At 57.6% G+C, this 17,599-nt stretch overlaps 1 protein-coding gene across 3 annotated transcripts; it reads left to right on the forward strand.

Moving 5' to 3' along the window:
- The first annotated feature begins 1,661 nt into the window (after positions 1 to 1,661).
- Positions 1,662 to 17,599, forward strand: AGAP2 (ArfGAP with GTPase domain, ankyrin repeat and PH domain 2). Of its 3 annotated transcripts, XM_060305671.1 has the most exons (19): positions 4,793 to 6,691; positions 8,365 to 8,423; positions 9,066 to 9,153; positions 9,340 to 9,425; positions 9,573 to 9,720; positions 10,762 to 10,896; positions 11,226 to 11,335; positions 11,763 to 11,921; positions 12,083 to 12,169; positions 12,253 to 12,357; positions 12,795 to 12,957; positions 13,141 to 13,260; positions 13,975 to 14,103; positions 15,020 to 15,079; positions 15,313 to 15,461; positions 15,563 to 15,653; positions 15,770 to 15,992; positions 16,121 to 16,376; positions 16,556 to 17,599. In XM_060305671.1, exons 1-19 carry the CDS (start codon positions 5,518 to 5,520, stop codon positions 16,796 to 16,798), a joined length of 3,585 nt encoding a protein of 1,194 aa, XP_060161654.1. In that variant the 5' UTR covers positions 4,793 to 5,517; the 3' UTR covers positions 16,799 to 17,599. The 3 variants fall into 3 exon arrangements, with proteins under 3 accessions (XP_030722318.1, XP_030722317.1, XP_060161654.1); XM_030866458.3 differs by lacking the exons at positions 4,793 to 6,691; positions 15,020 to 15,079 and adding an exon at positions 1,662 to 1,836; XM_030866457.2 differs by lacking the exon at positions 15,020 to 15,079 and having other exon boundaries at positions 4,791 to 6,691.

Here is a 17,599-nt window from a genome sequence, read left to right on the forward strand (position 1 = left end):
GGAGGAGTCCACATTTTCACTAGGCGCGGCCATAGTGGTTGATCAATATTTGTTTATTATTAAATAAGTGCTTTGACACACGGCCTTCTTCGTGGGGATGGGAAAGGGCATAGTTCCTCTTTCCCCCAAGAGAAAGAGGCAGTCATAGTAGGAACACAAATGAAAAACCTCCCTTCAAACCCACAGAATGATTTACATTTGTGCGTACTTAGATTCTATGACTGCGTAAGTGGCATCATCTTACCGCTAGAGTCAGACTGCATGGGTTCCAACTTTGCCACTTACTAGCTGTGTAACCTTGGCCAGTTACTTAAGCTTTGGCCTGTGCCCGTTTCCTCATCTGTAAAATGGGGATAAATAACAATACACCTACCTCTTGGGTTGTTGTGAAAATTGAATGAGTTAATATATGTATATAGAATGCTTAGAACAGTACCCGGCACATAGTAAACACTCATTGTTAGTTATTACTGTTCGGGCTATTTTACAGTTGCCCGTGGGTAATCCTAACCCTAATTCTCCTCTCCAGCTACACATTAATATATTAAAATCCGCTATCCTTCACGAATTAGTATCAGTTAGATACGCAGGAGAAGAGGCATTTGGCAGGGCCAGAAAGGTTTGAGCTCTGAAACAAAATGATTACATCAAACTATCCACTATTTCCCCCCTCACCCACCCCTGCATCTTCATTCTGTCCTTCAATTCCTCATCCACCCTCTTCTCTCTCAGGTCCTAAATCAAGGGCAAGACAGTGGTATTAGGGATAAGGGGAACTTGTTGGCAAGCATCTTAGTTGGCTGGTGTAGTGAAAAGGGTATCAGGACTATAATCAGAAGACCTAGATCGGTATCCTTGTGTCACCTCTTACTGGCCTCTCTGAGCTTCAGTTTCCTTTTCTGCAGAATAGGGATAAAAATCCTACCCCTTGGGCCTGTCGTGAAGTCTATATGTGTGAAAGTGTGTTGTAAACTATTAAGTGTTATAGATGAGTTAATTATTATGAAACTAATTGAACATGGAGCCTTGTGGTTTTGTCTGATTATAGGTTACTGTCCTCCATAACCTGTTCTCCCTGTACCTACTTGGCCCTTTAAAGCAGGAGGTGGTTGCAGTGGGGAAGCCGACTAAGGAAGGGTTACATTGCAAGAGGTAAGTATTTGAACTCTTTGGATGTGCGGAGTAGGTGGGGAGTACAACTGTAAGCTGGAATGCAGGGCATTAAAGGTGGCAGACCGGGTGTGTATGGATTCCTGTAAGAGTTTGAGACTGAATACAAACCTGTAGGTCATCAAGAGTTTGGGATTACACCTGGGACCTGGTGTGCCACATTCTCCCAGCACCAACACCCATCTTAATTAGCCACCTCCCGCAGGATGCCCTGGGATGCTTGTTAAGGTCTCTCCATCCACCTGGCTGGGGAATCGTAGCAGGGACCAGCTGGCAGAGCTGATAGGCCAACGCTAGAGGGGGTGGGTGGTGTAGGAGGTAGTGCCGACCCAGGCTGTGGGTTTGAAACTCACCAGTCAGGAAGTGAAGTCGACAGACGGAAGGGCAGGCAGGGGAGGGGAGTTCTGGGGCGCAGCAGAAGAGGCCTTCTGGGGTTTGGAGGCTGTGGGGCCATGGGCTTCAGGGCCAGAGGTTGCTTTTAGCCCAGCAAGACAGATCTGGGCAACATGAATGCCCAGAGGCAGTTGGCTGTAGCTGCAGTGAGAGCAGAAGTCAGACGACATGAGGTGACCAGGCAGGCTCTAAGCTGCCTCAGGAAGCTGGCAGAGAGGGTGAGCGACCCTGAACTTCGGGACAGCATTCAGACCTCAGTGGACCGCATACGAGGTAAGAGAAGGATTAGCTCCCATCTTGGGTGTATTAGGGACCAGCAGGGGCATATAAGGGCTTGCTGGATCATACAGCACTTCCCAATCAGCCACTTTCTAGTCCTCAAGATGGAGCTGGGACTCTGGGGGAAGAATATATTTGGAAAGAATGGAAAAAGACATGGGAGGTATCATTCTTCCTCTTTCCCCAACTCTGATCCTTCTCCCAGGGGATCAAAATACAGGTCACTGCTGAGCTGAACTTGACAATGGAGAAGTGGGTGAGCATGGGGAAGACAGGCCGTGACAGACCCATGGTAGACTTGGACCCTGCCTGGGGAGTCCGGGGCAGGAAGCAGTTTGGGGCAGGAGGTTCTGGGACTGGATAACGTGGTCATTCCCAGGACCCATGAAGGATCAGTGACCTCTTGTTCTCCAGCTGTAGAGAGAACACACACACACACACACACACACACACACATGCACACACACACGCACACACACACCACAACAGATTGAAATACACCACGCAGAGTATCTCAGGCTCCCAGACATACACTAACGCTCACATAGCATGCTCTGCACAGCCGAAGTGCAAAGAAGTTCCCAGGACTCTCCTCGGTCCCCTCTCCTCCCCGTGCTCACGTTCCTGTCTGCCCCCCCCACACCTTCCGCCCTTCGTCCTTAGTGCCATTAGAGCAAGTGATGACAACACAGGGAGGAAGTGCTGCTATGGCAACACCATCCGCCACATCCTCCTGCCCACCCCAGCCTTCAATCCTGTGGTGGGGCCCTGGCAGGAACAGCTTCTCTCTATCCACAAGGCCCCACCACTAAGGAACTGGTGGAACTGGAGGTCACCTCTGGTCTGGTGTCATCTAATTTGCCCCGAAGCTGCAAAGAGCCAATAAAAGCCGGCTGCTTTGCTCATGAAAGGTGTCTGGGAGAAGCACATCCTCCATCACATCCTGGTCTCTTCCAGCCTCTCCATTCTTAGCTGCTTACCTGGGGGTTGGGGTGGGGGGATGGGCAAGATACTGTTCTTTCCATCAAGGATACCTCCTGCCAGACCCCTCTGATAGTAGAGGCCGTCAGAGCATAACTTGGGGAAGAACCAGTTTGGTTCAGGTTCCTAAGGGAACAGTCTGATTTCCTTCCCATTTCCTTTCTTCCAGTAGTGCCCCTCTCACCTCCTGTCCCCCACCATTTGCCAAGAACTATAGCTGATACCTTCCCTACAGCTGTTGGAAAGGCAGACCTAGGGGGGAGTGGCCCCATGGGGCCTCCTAGGGAGGAACTCCAAGCTCCACCCCAGTAGGAAAAGAAAAGGGTGGGGGAGGAAAGAGGTTTAGTCAGGTAGAGGAACTCAGTTTAGCTCTGGAGAGGAGGGAGTGAGGAGGGGTGGAGGCTGAACTCTTTGAGAAGACCACTCTTCATAAGTGATTTTTGTTCCACTCTAAGAGTCAGTATTCTGTTCCCATTGAACTTAAAGGAAAACTGAGGCCACCAAAGGAAGGAAGGAGAATTAAGCCAGAATCAGCAAATCTTCACCTTCTCTTTCAGAAAAGGCTGCTGAAGGGTCTTCTGTTCTGGGGATGGTGTCATCCTGATGCTGCGGTGGGAGGGGGGCTCTGGGGGGCGGTGCTGACCTCGGGACAGGTCCGCGGAGGGAAAGGGCACCCAGCATCCTGGTACTGCCCCCCTACCTTACCCCCTACCAGGCCGAGCATGCCGCTGGCTCCAGCCTCCGAGAGCCGCCCACGGCAGCACTTATTATAGTCTCCGCTGCGTCAGGAGGGTGGGACGCCAAATTAGGGGAGCGCTGAGACTCCCCGAGTCCCAGGGAGGGGTCTCCAAGGCTGAGAGGAGGCCTCCCTCGACGCCCACCCCACAACTGCTGGTCTCAGCCTCTGTCCCCCATCGGCCTACCCACTTCAACCTTCTCCCTGGGCTGGAGGACAGTAAGCCTTCAACTCCAAGGTCCCTAAAGGGGTGGAGGACACAGAGCAGACGTTTTCCATTCTTGCTGTCTGTCTCCTCTTTAACCTTCTAAAAAAGCCCCACCCCGAAAACCTCAGGAGATTGAATGGAAACCCAGAAGAGGCCTGTACCCTCTGCCTCAACTGAGGGCGGTCTTTATATTCGGGGCGCTAAATACCCCACACGTGGGTAGCCAGGTGTGAAGGTGGCGCCTCCATTAACCCCGAATCCCCTGGCGGGCGCCCCCGCCCACCACGCACACCGATCCTCCTCTCTGCTTATCCCCGCTGTTTCGGAGGCACTCTTGGAGCTACGGTTGCTATGGAGACCGGATGAATTTTGGTATGGGGGGTGGTGTCAGTCTGTAGACGTATTCCTTCTCCTTCCACCCCGAGCTCGAGTCTTTTGACTCACTTTTCGGCCTGTGTTCCTCGACTCCTCAGATCTTTCCTCTCCTGAGGCACCCCCTCCTTCCACCCACCCTGCTAAGTTCCATGTTTGTCCCCATCCCCAGGGAACACTTTCCAAGTTCACTTTGGGACAGTTAGGCTCAAGTACGGCCCAGTCAATGCACCGCGTATGGAGGGTGGGGGTGGGCGAGGGGGCTGGGTCATGGGGAAGGGGACTCGTGCAAGTACCTGGGGGAAACAAGGGGTCCTGGGAAAGGGATTTCAGGGCTCCCCACTTTCCCACATTAGCTTCCCCAGAGTTGGCAGTGAACCCGCATTTGCTCCGTTTTCTCCGAGGATTGTCCACCCATACACCGATCTTTACTCTCGCGCCTAAATGTCATACCCAACAGTAGCGCTCCCTGACCGGGGTGTGCTAAGGGAGGGTGCTGGAGTGTTGGAGTAGGTGGGTCCAAGTTCCAGGAAATCCAGCCCAGGATTTGGGAGGGAAATCCAGTCCTGGATTTTGCACCGCCTTCGCAGACAGCCGTGCTGGGGGAGAGAAGGTGCGGGGGGAGATAGAGTGGGGAGGGGGGCCGGGGGCCGCCTCCTCCTCACTGTGAGGGGAGCGCCCGGACACAGCGCGCATCCGGACCAAGCCGAGCCCCGGCGAGCCCCCCAGACCCTGCGCCCGGATCTCACGCCCCTCCTCTCCTAGACCCCAGACCCGTGGGTGCCCACCCCCTCCGGCTTCCCTCCTTCCTCCCCCGCCGGCGCCTGTATCTCCATCCCCAGCATCCTCCCCGCGCCCCTGCGAATCCCCCGCACGACCAGCCCCATTAGCTTCCCACCCTCCTTAAGACCCCCTCTCCGACCCCCCATCCGCGGCCTCTGCCCCTTGAGTCCCCATCCCCGCCGCCTCCCCCGCACCGGTTCTTCTCCCTAGCCTCGGGTTCCTCTTTTCTGCCCCCTTTTCCTCCCTCTCCCCTCTTTGCCCCTCTACAGTCCTCCCCGCCCTCCCCCGCCCATCTCAGCGCCGCCACCCAGGCCGGGGTGCGGGGTCCGGCGCGCCTCCCTGGAGCAGCACCAAGGTCCCGGGGCTCCAAAGGGGTGGGGGGGCAGGGCGGGGAGCATGGGGAGGGGGCGCCCCGTGTGATGGGAGGGGGGCGCAAGCGGAGGCGGCGGCGGCGGCGGCGACAGCGGAGCCGGGCCGGGGGCTCAGCGGGGTCCGGGGGCTGGGGGCAGCGAGCAGGGCGGCCCCATGGCCGGGCCCCCCTGAGGCAGTCCGGGGGAGTCCCCTCCCCTCCCCAGCTCGGGGGTCTCGGGGCCCCATGAGCCGGGGCGCGGGCGCGCTTCAGCGCCGGACAACGACCTACCTCATCTCGCTGACCCTGGTCAAGCTCGAGTCGGTGCCTCCGCCGCCGCCTTCTCCGTCTGCGGCCGCAGCTGGTGCCCCGGGGACCAGAGGTACCGAGACCAGGGATCCTGGTAGCCCCCGAGGCGCGGAGGAGCCGGGCAAGAAGCGGCACGAGCGTCTCTTCCACCGGCAGGATGCGCTGTGGATCAGCACGAGCAGCGCGGGCGCCGGGGGCACCGAGCCCCCCGCCCTGTCCCCGGCTCCGGCCAGTCCGGCCCGCCCCGTCTCCCCGGCTCCCGGCCGCCGCCTCTCCCTCTGGGCCGCCCCTCCCGGGCCCCCACTCTCCGGGGGGTTGAGTCCCGACCCTAAGCCCGGGGGCGCCCCCACCTCCTCCCGGCGCCCCCTGCTCAGCAGCCCGAGCTGGGGAGGTCCGGAACCCGAAGGCCGGGCGGGCGGCGGCGTCCCCGGTTCTTCCTCCCCGCACCCCGGCACCGGCAGCCGGAGGCTCAAGGTGGCGCCTCCTCCGCCGGCTCCCAAGCCTTGCAAGACCGTGACCACCAGTGGCGCCAAAGCCGGCGGGGGCAAGGGCACCGGTAGCCGCCTGTCATGGCCCGAAAGCGAGGGCAAGCCCAGGGTCAAGGGGTCAAAGAGCAGCACCGGGACTGGAGCTTCTGCCGCTGCTGCTGCTGTCACCGCCGCCGCCGCCGCCGGGGGAGGGGGAGCGGCAGCCACGACCGCAGGTGGGGTCGGGGCTGGGCCCGGAGCCCGCGGGAAGTTGTCCCCTCGGAAAGGCAAGAGTAAGACCTTGGACAACAGTGACTTGCACCCGGGACCGCCTGCTGGCTCTCCTCCTCCACTAACCGTCCCAGCAACCCTGGCTCCAGCCGCTGCTGTCACCGCCGCCTCCGCGCTGCCCACTGGGCCTGCACCTCCAATCACTCTGGAGCCTCCAGCTCCTGGGCTGAAACGGGGCCGGGAGGGGGGCCGAGCATCCACTCGAGATCGCAAGATGCTCAAGTTTATCAGCGGCATCTTTACCAAGAGCACAGGGGGCCCTCCTGGCTCCGGACCTCCTCCCGGACCCCCGGTCCTGTCTTCTGGCAGCGGGTCTAGGGAGCTGCTGGGTGCAGAGCTCCGCGCTTCCCCTAGTGAGTAGGACCAGGGCCTGAGAACAGCGAGGGGAGGGCACCTGAAATGCTCAGCTTGGGGTGGGGGAGCGGTGTGCAGGACTGACTTAGAGAAGCTTCTTTCTTGGGTGGGTGGATGAACCAGGCTCAATTCTCTGCCAAGGACTGGGGCAAAGGATGAGAGGTCCTGGAGAGGGGTGAGTAGGCATTGCGAGACATGAGAGAAGACTTGATTTCAGAGGGACTCAGAAAGCCTCAGAGCTTTCTGGGAAAATAATGCCCTTGGTCAGCGTGGCTGTAGGAAATTGCTCCCAGAGAAGCCCCAGACCCCACTTCCAGCCTCAGCTGGACTCTGGGAGATGGAAACTGGGCTTTGCCTTACCCAGAGGAACACTGAAGGTGAAAGGGATGAGGAAGCCTCAGTTTCTCCTGAGCACTTGGGGTAGGTGGCATGAGCGTGACCTTGCAGGCAGCTCCTCGCCAGGGACAGGTCTTTTCCTGGGCTGAGAGCAGGCTAGTGAGGCAGCAGGGAGGCAGTGGGTTTCTTTCCAGGCAGTGAAGGCCGATTGGGCAGTACGGGAGTACGTGGGGGCTGGAACATGCTGAATACTTGAATGTGAAGGGAGAGGGGCTGATAGGAAGCCTCACTTCCCCCACCGCCCACCCCGGCCCCCTAGCAGCATTGAAACCCGCAGGGGACCGACCAGGAGTGACTCAGGGGGGTGGAACTGCTGCAAAGGCAATTCTTACCCCTGGAGACTTGGGAGAGGGTGCGGAAAAAGTAGTGTCTTTTTGCGGGGAGGGGGGTGTCTTTATTTATTTATTTTCTAGAAGAGAGAGGCGAGGGCGTCTTGGTTCAGCTCACACTCCCGGGAGAGGAGGCGGGTCCGAGAGCGCGGGCGGCCCCCGGGGTTTGGCTCTGGTGCGGGTGGGAGCAGATGGCTCCGGATCCCAGAGTTCCCGCCGCAGCTGCGGCGCCCCGGGAACGTCCGGCTAGTGTCAGGCGCGGGGGCTGGACCCGGCGGGCGGAAGGAGCATCCTTCCCTCCCCCGTGCCCCCCATCCCTCCCCAGGCCTGTGGCTTCTCTCGGCCAGGGAGTGGAGCCCTTCCCCACCGTTCTCTTGGAGGGTGCTTGTGGGAAGGGTATGGGAGAGGGAGGTATAGAAAAAATCCAAGCTCCATTTCTTGGGCTGTGGAGAGGGGTCAGGGCCACCGTGCCGTTGACCTTGAAAAGGGGGAAGGATATCCTCACCTCAGTTTCTGTCCTGTGAAATGGAGATTGAGGACGACCCACTCCCTTCTATGTCCCAGCCCCTCTTCCTGAGATCTGCCCTGAGAATCTGTCAGGCCGGTGGAGAGGACACCTTTTCTCCTTCCCGAGGGAAGAACCCGCCACGGTCAGAGCCTTGGTCCCTCGGTCTGGAGCAGGGACCTACGTTTGGGGATGTGCTTAAAGGGAGATGCCAACCGAAGTATTTTTGTCTTGCTGGCTCCGTTGCTAAGCAACCACTGAGCGGCAGCAACAGCTGTGGGGAGAGTGGCTAGGATGGGAGGACTGGGGACCACTCTCAAACCTAGCCTTTCCACAGAGCTCTCCAGTCCAGGCTGGGCAGCTACAAAAGGAGGAGGGCTAGCTGAGGTTTGGGAGCCCTCCTTGGCCTGGAGCATCCCCTCTTACAACTTTTCCGTTACAGAAGCTGTGGTCAATAGCCAGGAATGGACTTTGAGCCGCTCCATTCCTGAACTGCGCCTGGTAGGTAACCCAGTCCCCTTGTCTGTATGAAGATTGACCTCCCCCCCCAACCCCGCCCGCCACTAAACTCTCAACTCTCTCTTCTTCACCTCTTCCCTTCCCTCTCTGTGAGAATGGGGAATAGTTTTCCAGTTCTCCTGAGATTCTACCTTCATGGCACCTTCCTAGGACTTGATACATCCGCACAACCTTTTCTTCTATAGTCTCCCTTCTTCCTGCTTGTCCATGGTCCTCTTCTAGGCTTCTTATTTCTGACATCTCCCCTCTAGCCCTTCATGTTCTGTTGCCTAGAATTGGGTAAAATTTTCCAACTAGTGCCCAGAGGTGTGACATGCCCCCCACCAGACATGCATCTAGTATGTTTCCTAAACAACACAACACCAAAAAAAAAAAAAAAAAAAGGTACTGAGTTGTTGACATTCTTCAGCTTGTTGTACACTTCCAGCTTGAGATCATTTCTTATACATGCATGGCCTGATCCTCCCAAATGCTGTCTCCTGACTGACTGTCAGCCAGGCCCTGTAGGACCCTGCTTGGATGATTTAACACTGCCAGTCCCTTTGAGTTCTCTGGAGTGTTCAGACTCAATTATCCTCCTTCCTCTTAATTCCTGAAATCTCTGTTCTACAACCTTGTCCTCAGGGTGTGCTGGGTGATGCCAGGAGTGGGAAGTCATCGCTCATCCACCGATTCCTGACCGGTTCATACCAGGTGCTGGAGAAGACAGAGAGTGAGTTCTCAGGAGCCATAGTAAGCTAAGGATTGGGGTCAGGGATCCAGGCAGTGTGATCAATGACTATGCAGGTATGGAGACCAGAGGGAAGAATGAGGCCAGAATAGCTAAAGTACACGGAGAATGGGGAGGTTTGGTGACTGTGACCTCTGACCTCCTACCACATCCAACTCTTCTGGACAGGTGAGCAGCACAAGAAAGAAATGTTAGTGGATGGACAGACTCATCTGGTGTTGATCCGAGAGGAAGCTGGGGCACCTGATACCAAGGTGAGGGATGAGATGATGGGGTAGGCAGGTGGGCTGGGGTCAGCACTAGCCAAAGGAGAGGGCTCTGGTTTCCCAGGTCTCCTTGGGAATAGCATCCAGAGGAGTGGACCTGTCTGACCATCCGTTTGCTCCCTCACGCTCCGCAAGTTCTCAGGCTGGGCAGATGCTGTGATCTTCGTCTTCAGCCTGGAGGATGAGAACAGTTTCCAGGCCGTGAGCCGTCTTCATGGGCAGCTGAGCTCCCTTCGGGGGGAGGGACGAGGAGGCCTGGCCCTGGCATTGGTGGGGACACAAGGTAAGGAGGGGCTGGGGAAGTGCTGCTTTCAGGGGAGTTCCTACTGGGTATCACCCAACATAGGTGAGAGCTTGGTAATGTGTGGACACGGCTACTCGGACTCCAGTAACCCTCTGGAAGGAGCCTCGTCTCCAAATAACTTCAGTAACCCTCTGGAAGGAGCCTGATCTCCCAAATAAGAGAGTCATTAAAGCAAGCATAAACTTACCAAGGTCTGAGAGAGAAAAGAGGACTCTCCAGGATGGAAGGGACAGCTACAGTGGCAGTCCTCATTCCTCTGAGATGCCACCTACCTTGTGTTTCTCACGCTGCCATTTCCTGATGCCACCACCATGGTAAATACAGTGAAAACCTCAGGCCCTAGTGTGGCTAGAAAGCCTTCTGCATCTTCCCCTTGCTACAGCTGGGTCAGGCTGACACTTTTCAAAGGAACTTATCTAAAGACAAAGAGAAGACACAAATGAAATGATGGAGAAAACACAGAGAGGGCCACCAGGCCATCTTTTCCAGCCGAGCCAGGAAAAGCTTCTCCGGTACCCACCTGTATGAAGCCGGCAGGACTTTCTGTCTGGATGCCTGTCTTGCAGGTGGCTGCTTCCACCTGTCGCTTGCCTCCTGCTTTCTTGCTGCAGATGAACAGTCCACCTGTTATCCGTGGACATTCAACCTCTTCCTGGTTCATATGCCAGGTGTCCTCCCACTCAGCTCAGGGTTCATTGAATTTGCAAGGCTGGGTGACTGTCACTCATGAGTCTCGGCCATTTCAGACCTTATCAGGACGTTCCGTTCACCTCTGGAGTATTCTTTGAAGACACTCACACAGGGCTAACCCACCCTACTCATGCTGCAGCGGGGCATGTGAGCTGGGCTCGGCATTCACAAAAGGCTTATATGCTCCCATCGCCCTGGGTCATAGGAGGGATATTCTCTCATACCCTGTCCTAGTGGTCCCAGTCTAGGACTAGAGCCCAAGAGAAAGGAAAGCAGCAGAGTGGGGATGGGCCCCCCTCATCCAGTCCTCCCCCTTTCTTGTCCCCTTAGACCGGATCAGTGCTTCCTCCCCTCGGGTTGTGGGCGATGCTCGTGCCAGGGCTCTGTGTGCCGACATGAAGCGCTGCAGCTACTATGAGACTTGTGCGACCTATGGGCTCAACGTGGACCGGGTCTTCCAAGAGGGTGAGTGTGGCGATCCACACATATGTGGGAATCAGGGAGCTGGGGACTAGGATATTCTTGGAGGTCACACATCCAGGCCTCTCTCTGTGAGTGACAGGAAATTAACCTGCATAGGAGGGAGGAGGGACCAGGGAGGTCAGAGAAGGTTTGCTTCATAGCCACAGGTCCTTCTGGACAGGAGGAGCTGGCTAGGCTACAGGTGGCATGAAGGCCACAGTGACAAGGAAGTTGGGACCTATGTTATCTCCTGGGGAGTTCTCAAAGCTGGGCAACGAAGGGTGGTCTTGGGTGTCTGCCCCGCTCATTCCTCCTCCTCCCCCTCCCCTCAGTGGCCCAGAAGGTGGTGACCTTGCGCAAACAGCAACAGCTTCTGGCTGCCTGCAAGTCCCTGCCCAGCTCCCCAAGCCACTCAGCTGCTTCCACTCCTGTAGCTGGGCAGGTGAGTTGGGGTTTCAGGGTCCACAGAGGGGCCGGTAGGAATCAGAGGAAGGGCTGGTGATCCAAGGACAGGTACAGAGAACCCAAGGAGGTTGCGGGGGGCAGATGGAAATGGCAGTGATACCATTTGTAGAAAGTGCGTTGGACTGGAAATCAACCGGGCTTGAAACACCCTTTGCAGCGTCCTTGAGCAACTCACCTAAACGTCCCAAGGTTGTCAGGAACGTTGTATGGCATGATACTTGTGAAGTCAGCCTCTGCAAAATCTAAAGCACTGTGGCAATGCTAGTGAGGAGTTTTATTATTAATGATAATACAAATAAATGGTGATGAGATGAAGGAATATCTCAAATTCCTCAGAACTAGATGTAACTGTAGCTTGGTGGGGGGGGCATCTCAACTGTTCTGACCCCTCCATCTGCCTGCAGGCTAGTAACGGGGGCCACACTAGCGATTACTCTTCTTCCCTCCCATCCTCACCCAATGTTGGTCACCGGGAGCTCCGAGCTGAGGCAGCTGCTGTGGCTGGATTAAGCACCCCAGGGTCCCTGCACCGGGCAGCCAAGCGCAGGACCAGCCTTTTTGCGGTATTGGACATTGTAACCTCCTATCATCCTGTCCTCTGTTACCTGCCCATCTTCCCTCATCCCTAGACCTCTCTGTTGGGCCCTTCTTCATCTGTCTTCCCTGTCCTTCCGTCAGCATATCCCTCTATCCACCCTCTAACTGATGCCAGTAACCATTCCAGAATCGTCGGGGCAGTGACTCTGAGAAGCGGAGCTTGGACAGTCGGGGAGAGACAACGGGGAGTGGGCGAGCCATCCCCATCAAACAGGTGGGTGGCCCAGGGACCGGGGGCAGGCTGGGGGTAGGTGCTCTTAACTGGTTTTCTCCCATATGCCTCTTTCCGTTCTCCAGAGCTTCCTACTGAAGCGAAGTGGCAACTCCTTGAACAAAGAATGGAAGAAGAAATATGTGACCCTGTCCAGTAACGGCTTCCTACTCTACCATCCCAGCATTAACGTAAGTGCTAGAGACTGGCTGCGCCACACCGGCTGGCCTTGGATGCACTTCTAGGTCTCCTAGTCTGTGCCTCTGACAAACACCAACATCGGTTCTCGGAAGCACTAGTCCTATTCTTTTCAGTTTAGCAAACATCTGTTAGGCACCTACCATATGCCCATGCAGGAGATGGAAATGTGAATACATCTCCCTAGGACTTGCAGTCCAGTGGGAGAAAATGGAGGAAGGACCTCCACCTGGCCTGCCATTCGGGGATGCTTTCTGGAGGAGACAGTGCTGGGCCCGGTCTGTTGAGCTCATCCCCTAGAGCTCATCCCAACCCAGTCCGCTCCTAGAGCCCCCTCTCCAGCCCTTCTCTAGCCGATATTATTGGCTGCTTCCCAGCACCACTGAGGACCCCAACCTTCCCTATACTCTCAACCCCTATACTGCTGCAGGATTACATCCACAGTACCCATGGCAAGGAGATGGACTTGCTACGAACAACAGTCAAAGTCCCCGGCAAGCGGCCGCCACGGGCCATCTCTGCTTTTGGCCCCTCAGCCAGCATCAATGGGCTGGTGAAGGACATGAGCACTGTCCAGATGGGGGAAGGCCCTGGTGAGTGGGGCTGATGACAAAGGGGCAGGAGAGGGGCCAGGGCTAGGAAAAGGAGGGGTAGTAGGGAAGAAGGGAGTGGGATTGGTTAAGCGGGAAGGTGGGTGATGAAGAGGGACCATGTAAGGAGTGGGGCCCAGAGACTGAGTAGCTCACTGAGGATTTATCTTCTTCCCCTTCTGACAGAAGCCACCACTCCTACCCCAAGCCCGAGCCCCAGCCCCAGTTCCCTGCAGCCACCACCAGACCAGACATCTAAGCACCTGCTGAAGCCAGACCGGAATTTGGCCCGAGCGCTCAGCACCGGTCAGTGAGGACTCACCCTCCTTGCACTGTCTTCCAGATCCAGATGGGATGCAGTGGGAAGTGAAATTGGGGTGGGAGCTTGGAGGCTGAATGCGTGAGTGGACACCTTGAGCATCAACTGGGTGCCCAGGCATGTTTAGCATAATGGCTAACACAACTGGCTTCTAGAGCTAAGCTGCCTGAACTTGAACTTGAATCCTGGCTTGCCACTTGGGCAAGTTACTTGACCTCTCCACACCTCAGTTTCCTCATCTGTAAGAGGGAGATAATAGTTTCTACCTCAGACAGTTGCTTTGAGGCTTATACTGAGGACATTGTGCAGCACATAGCCAGCCATCAATATTTGGAATGTTTGGAAATACGTATTTTTTAAAAATAGCGAGTAACATCGTAACAAATGGTCCTCACAACAACTTTGTCGGGTCAAGATTATTATCCCCATTTTAGAGATGAAGAAACTGAGGCTCAGAAGATTAAGTGACTTGCTCAAGGTGTCAAGGCCAGTAAGTGGCAGAGCCAGGATCTGAGTACAGGTCTGACTCTAAACCACTCATCTGCCCTCCTCCCCAGGAATGACCAAGGGGGACCTCCTAGAGAGGGTTGGTGAGGAGGGGGACCCTAAAATGCCAAATCTAGTTCAGGGGAGACAGGCTATGGAGAAATCAGGAAATCTATGGAGGGGGCAGCTGAGGCAGCTGTGTCCCCCTCCCTAAGACTGTACCCCATCTGGAGACCTGAGCCCCCTGAGTCGGGAACCCCCTCCTTCTCCCATGGTGAAGAAGCAGAGGAGGAAAAAGTTGACAACACCGTCTAAAACTGAAGGCTCGGCTGGGCAGGCTGAAGGTGAGGCCCTGGCGGACAGTTCTACTCTCACCCTGCACCCTCACCCCTAAACTCTAGATCCCTGACCTCACTCCTGCAGGAGGAGGAAAAGTGCCTGAGCTGAGTGCTTGACTATGATTACCACTCTGCACATTATTTAGTGAAAAATGGATGGATGCCCCTCAGCCCCTGTCCTTCCTCCCATTCCCCAGCCAATGCCTTTTACCCCAATAGTCCCCAGCCCGTTCTCAGTGACCCCCCATGTCTGCAGCTCCTGCCCCCCCTCCTAATGACCCTCTCATTCCTGTTGCTGCCCTCAACTCTGCTTGTCACCCCAGCCCCTGCGCCCAGAAGGCCCCACAACCCCCAGGGACTCAGCCCCTGACCTCTATGTCCCCCACGACTCCTCAGCTCCTGGGCTCTGACCACCCAGCTCCTGTTCTCAATAACATCCTGTGATTGCCAAGCTCCCCCAACAGCCTTTGACTACAATGATTCCCATTCCTGCCCCTAGCGACTCCCCCCAGATCCTTGAGACTCCCCCTGAACCCCAGGGACCCCTCACCCCAGGCCTGTGAACTCCTGTCCCCTTTCCCCGTGTTCACTCAGATGCTGGCCATCCCTTCCCCTCCCAGAGACCCGGCTCCTCACCGGTCATGATAACCAGTCCCCACCGCCCCTGCTCTCTGCCGGGTGCTCAGACCCGGGTTCCAGATCTGCCTACTCTCATGGCTCTTGGCTTCCGCTCTACTCTGCTCCGGGGCCACTGACTTTAGTTCTGCTTTCTCTCCCCATCTGTCTGTTCTGCTTTGTCTCTGGAACTGTCTGTCACTATCTCTCTCTCCATCTCTCCATCTGCCTCTTTTTCTTCTTTCTTCGTCTCTTTCTCTCTTCTGCTCTTCATTCTGTCTCTATCTCCTTCGCTTCGGGAAACCAGCCAAGCGCAAAATGTGGAAACTAAAATCCTTTGGTAGTTTAAGAAATATTTATAAAGCAGGTAACAAGCGGGGAGCTGGGTGGGGCGCTCAGCTGGGGTGCAGAGGGGCGGGGGTGCTCCTGCCTTCCCCTGCATGTGCTCGGGCTTCCTGCTCTCCCCCACCCTCTGCTTCCCCAGTGACTCTGCCCCACTCCCAGGGGCTTGGGATGGATATCAGGGAGGAAGAGGGTTTGGGGAAGGCAGCTCCTGTTGGAATTCTGTCCCTCATGACCCCATCCCATCCCCCCACCCAGAGGAAAACTTCGAGTTCCTGATCGTGTCCAGCACTGGTCAGACGTGGCACTTTGAGGCAGCCAGTTTTGAGGAGCGGGACGCCTGGGTTCAGGCCATCGAAAGTCAGATTCTAGCCAGTCTGCAATGCTGTGAGAGCAGCAAGGTCAAGGTAATGGGTCGGGGGTCGGGCGGAGAGCAGAGGTGAGTGTCTGAGGAGTCCGGATAAGGGCTCAGAGGGAGAGTCAGTACTAACCCCAACCCTTCCTGCAGCTGCGCACAGATAGCCAAAGCGAAGCCGTGGCCATCCAGGCGATCCGGAACGCCAAGGGGAACTCTATCTGCGTGGACTGCGGGGCCCCCAGTGAGCGCAAGGGAGCAGTGGAGGGACGTGGGAGGGAGTGTGGTTCGCTGGAATTGATGAATGCTGGGGTTCCCGTGCTGCTCGGCCAGGAGCTGACCCCTGCATTCCGTCCCCAGACCCCACGTGGGCCAGCTTGAACTTGGGCGCTCTCATCTGCATCGAGTGTTCTGGCATTCACCGGAACCTGGGCACACACCTGTCCCGCGTTCGCTCGCTCGACTTGGACGACTGGCCGCGGGAGCTGACCCTGGTGCTGACAGCCATTGGCAACGACATGGCCAATCGCGTGTGGGAGAGTGACACGCGGGGCCGTGCCAAACCCACGCGGGACTCTTCGCGGTACGCGTGCAGGAGAGGGGTAGGGGAGACTTAGGGTGTGCGGCTCCCGAGAGGGTCCCCTGGGTAGGGAGCAGAGGTCCTGGGCGCGGGGTCCCTAGAGCCCTTCCCGTTGATCCCTGGTCCTGCAGGGAGGAGCGTGAGTCATGGATTCGCGCCAAGTACGAGCAGCTGCTGTTCCTGGCGCCGCTGGGCACTTCCGAGGAGCCGCTGGGCTGCCAGCTGTGGGCCGCGGTGCAGGCCCAGGACGTGGCCGCCGTTCTCCTGCTTCTGGCCCATGCGCGACACGGGCCGCTCGACACCAGCCCAGAGGACCCTCAGCTTCGCTCTCCACTTCACCTGGCGGCCGAACTCGCCCACGTCGTCATCACGCAACTGCTGCTATGGGTACGTGAGCGGGGAGATGGTAAAGGGGTCTCTGAGGGCTCCGTCTGGCAAACAGCCAGGCGCGGGAGAGCCCGAGGGCCCCAAAGGGACCCTGGAAGTGGGCCCGGCGATCCCGGGGAGCCGGCGGGCGGGGATTGGCCCCGGGGACGCTCCGTAACGCGGCCGTCTCCGCCCCTTAGTACGGCGCCGACGTGTCCGCCCGCGACGCGCAGGGCCGCACGGCGCTGTTCTACGCCCGCCAGGCTGGCAGCCAGCTGTGCGCCGACATCCTCCTCCAGCACGGCTGCCCGGGTGAGGGCGGCAGCACAGCCACCACCCCCAGCGCGGCCACCACCCCCAGCATTACCGCCACGCCCAGCCCCCGTCGCCGGAGCAGCGCCGCCAGCGTGGGCCGAGCCGACGCCCCCGTCGCGCTGGTATAGTTGCGCCGCCGGAGAGACACCCCCTACCCCACCACGGGCCGGGCACGACCACACTGGGTGGACCGCTGGACAGATGCACCCACTCACCTCTCCAATCCGCACCCCGTCCCATGGGAGCACTTCTTACCCCCCCCCCCAGAGGGCACAGCCCCCACGCCTCCCAGAAGACACAAACTCACCTCCCTCTCCCCAACGAGGCATGGAGACCCCATCTTGACACGCCCCCTCTCCACTGTTTGCACCCTCGGATTGCTCTGGGTCTACCCTCTGGGTGTTGGCGGCAGGGGACGCCCCCGTCGCGGTCCCTGCTCCTGGCCGTTTGGATGTGCCCGCTCGCGCCCCCTAGGGGTGGGGGAAAAGACCCAGTCCTGCCTGTGCTCGACAGTCCCACGGCGCGCGAGCACTTACCCAGGCTGGCTCCTGGGGCGACGTCACGCCACAGGGAGGTGTTAGTAAGTGGGAGGGCTAGCCCTGGGACTTGAGGCCAATAAGGGGGACCCTACCCTTTCTATGCTAATCTCACTGCCCAGTGAAGGGGGAAGGGCAGCGAGGGGCAGGACCCCTGCTGCCCATGGGGGTAGGGGGTCCCCAACCCTTTCCGTGAAAGGGACCATGAGGAGTGGAAATCAGGACGTTCCCCCCACATCCACCCATGGATGGAAGCTAGAGGGTCGGGGGAGCCTAAAGCCTGGGTCCCTCCTCACTACCATCTCGGGAGGGAGAAGGGATGGAGCAGGAGCGGGCTAAGGGGGACTTGGGAGGGGCCTTGTAATTTATTGCTTTGTTCCCCAACAAGGGGGC

Source organism: Globicephala melas, chromosome 10 (genome assembly GCF_963455315.2).
Source record: "Globicephala melas chromosome 10, mGloMel1.2, whole genome shotgun sequence".
In the NCBI taxonomy this organism is placed as follows: Eukaryota; Metazoa; Chordata; class Mammalia; order Artiodactyla; family Delphinidae; genus Globicephala; species Globicephala melas.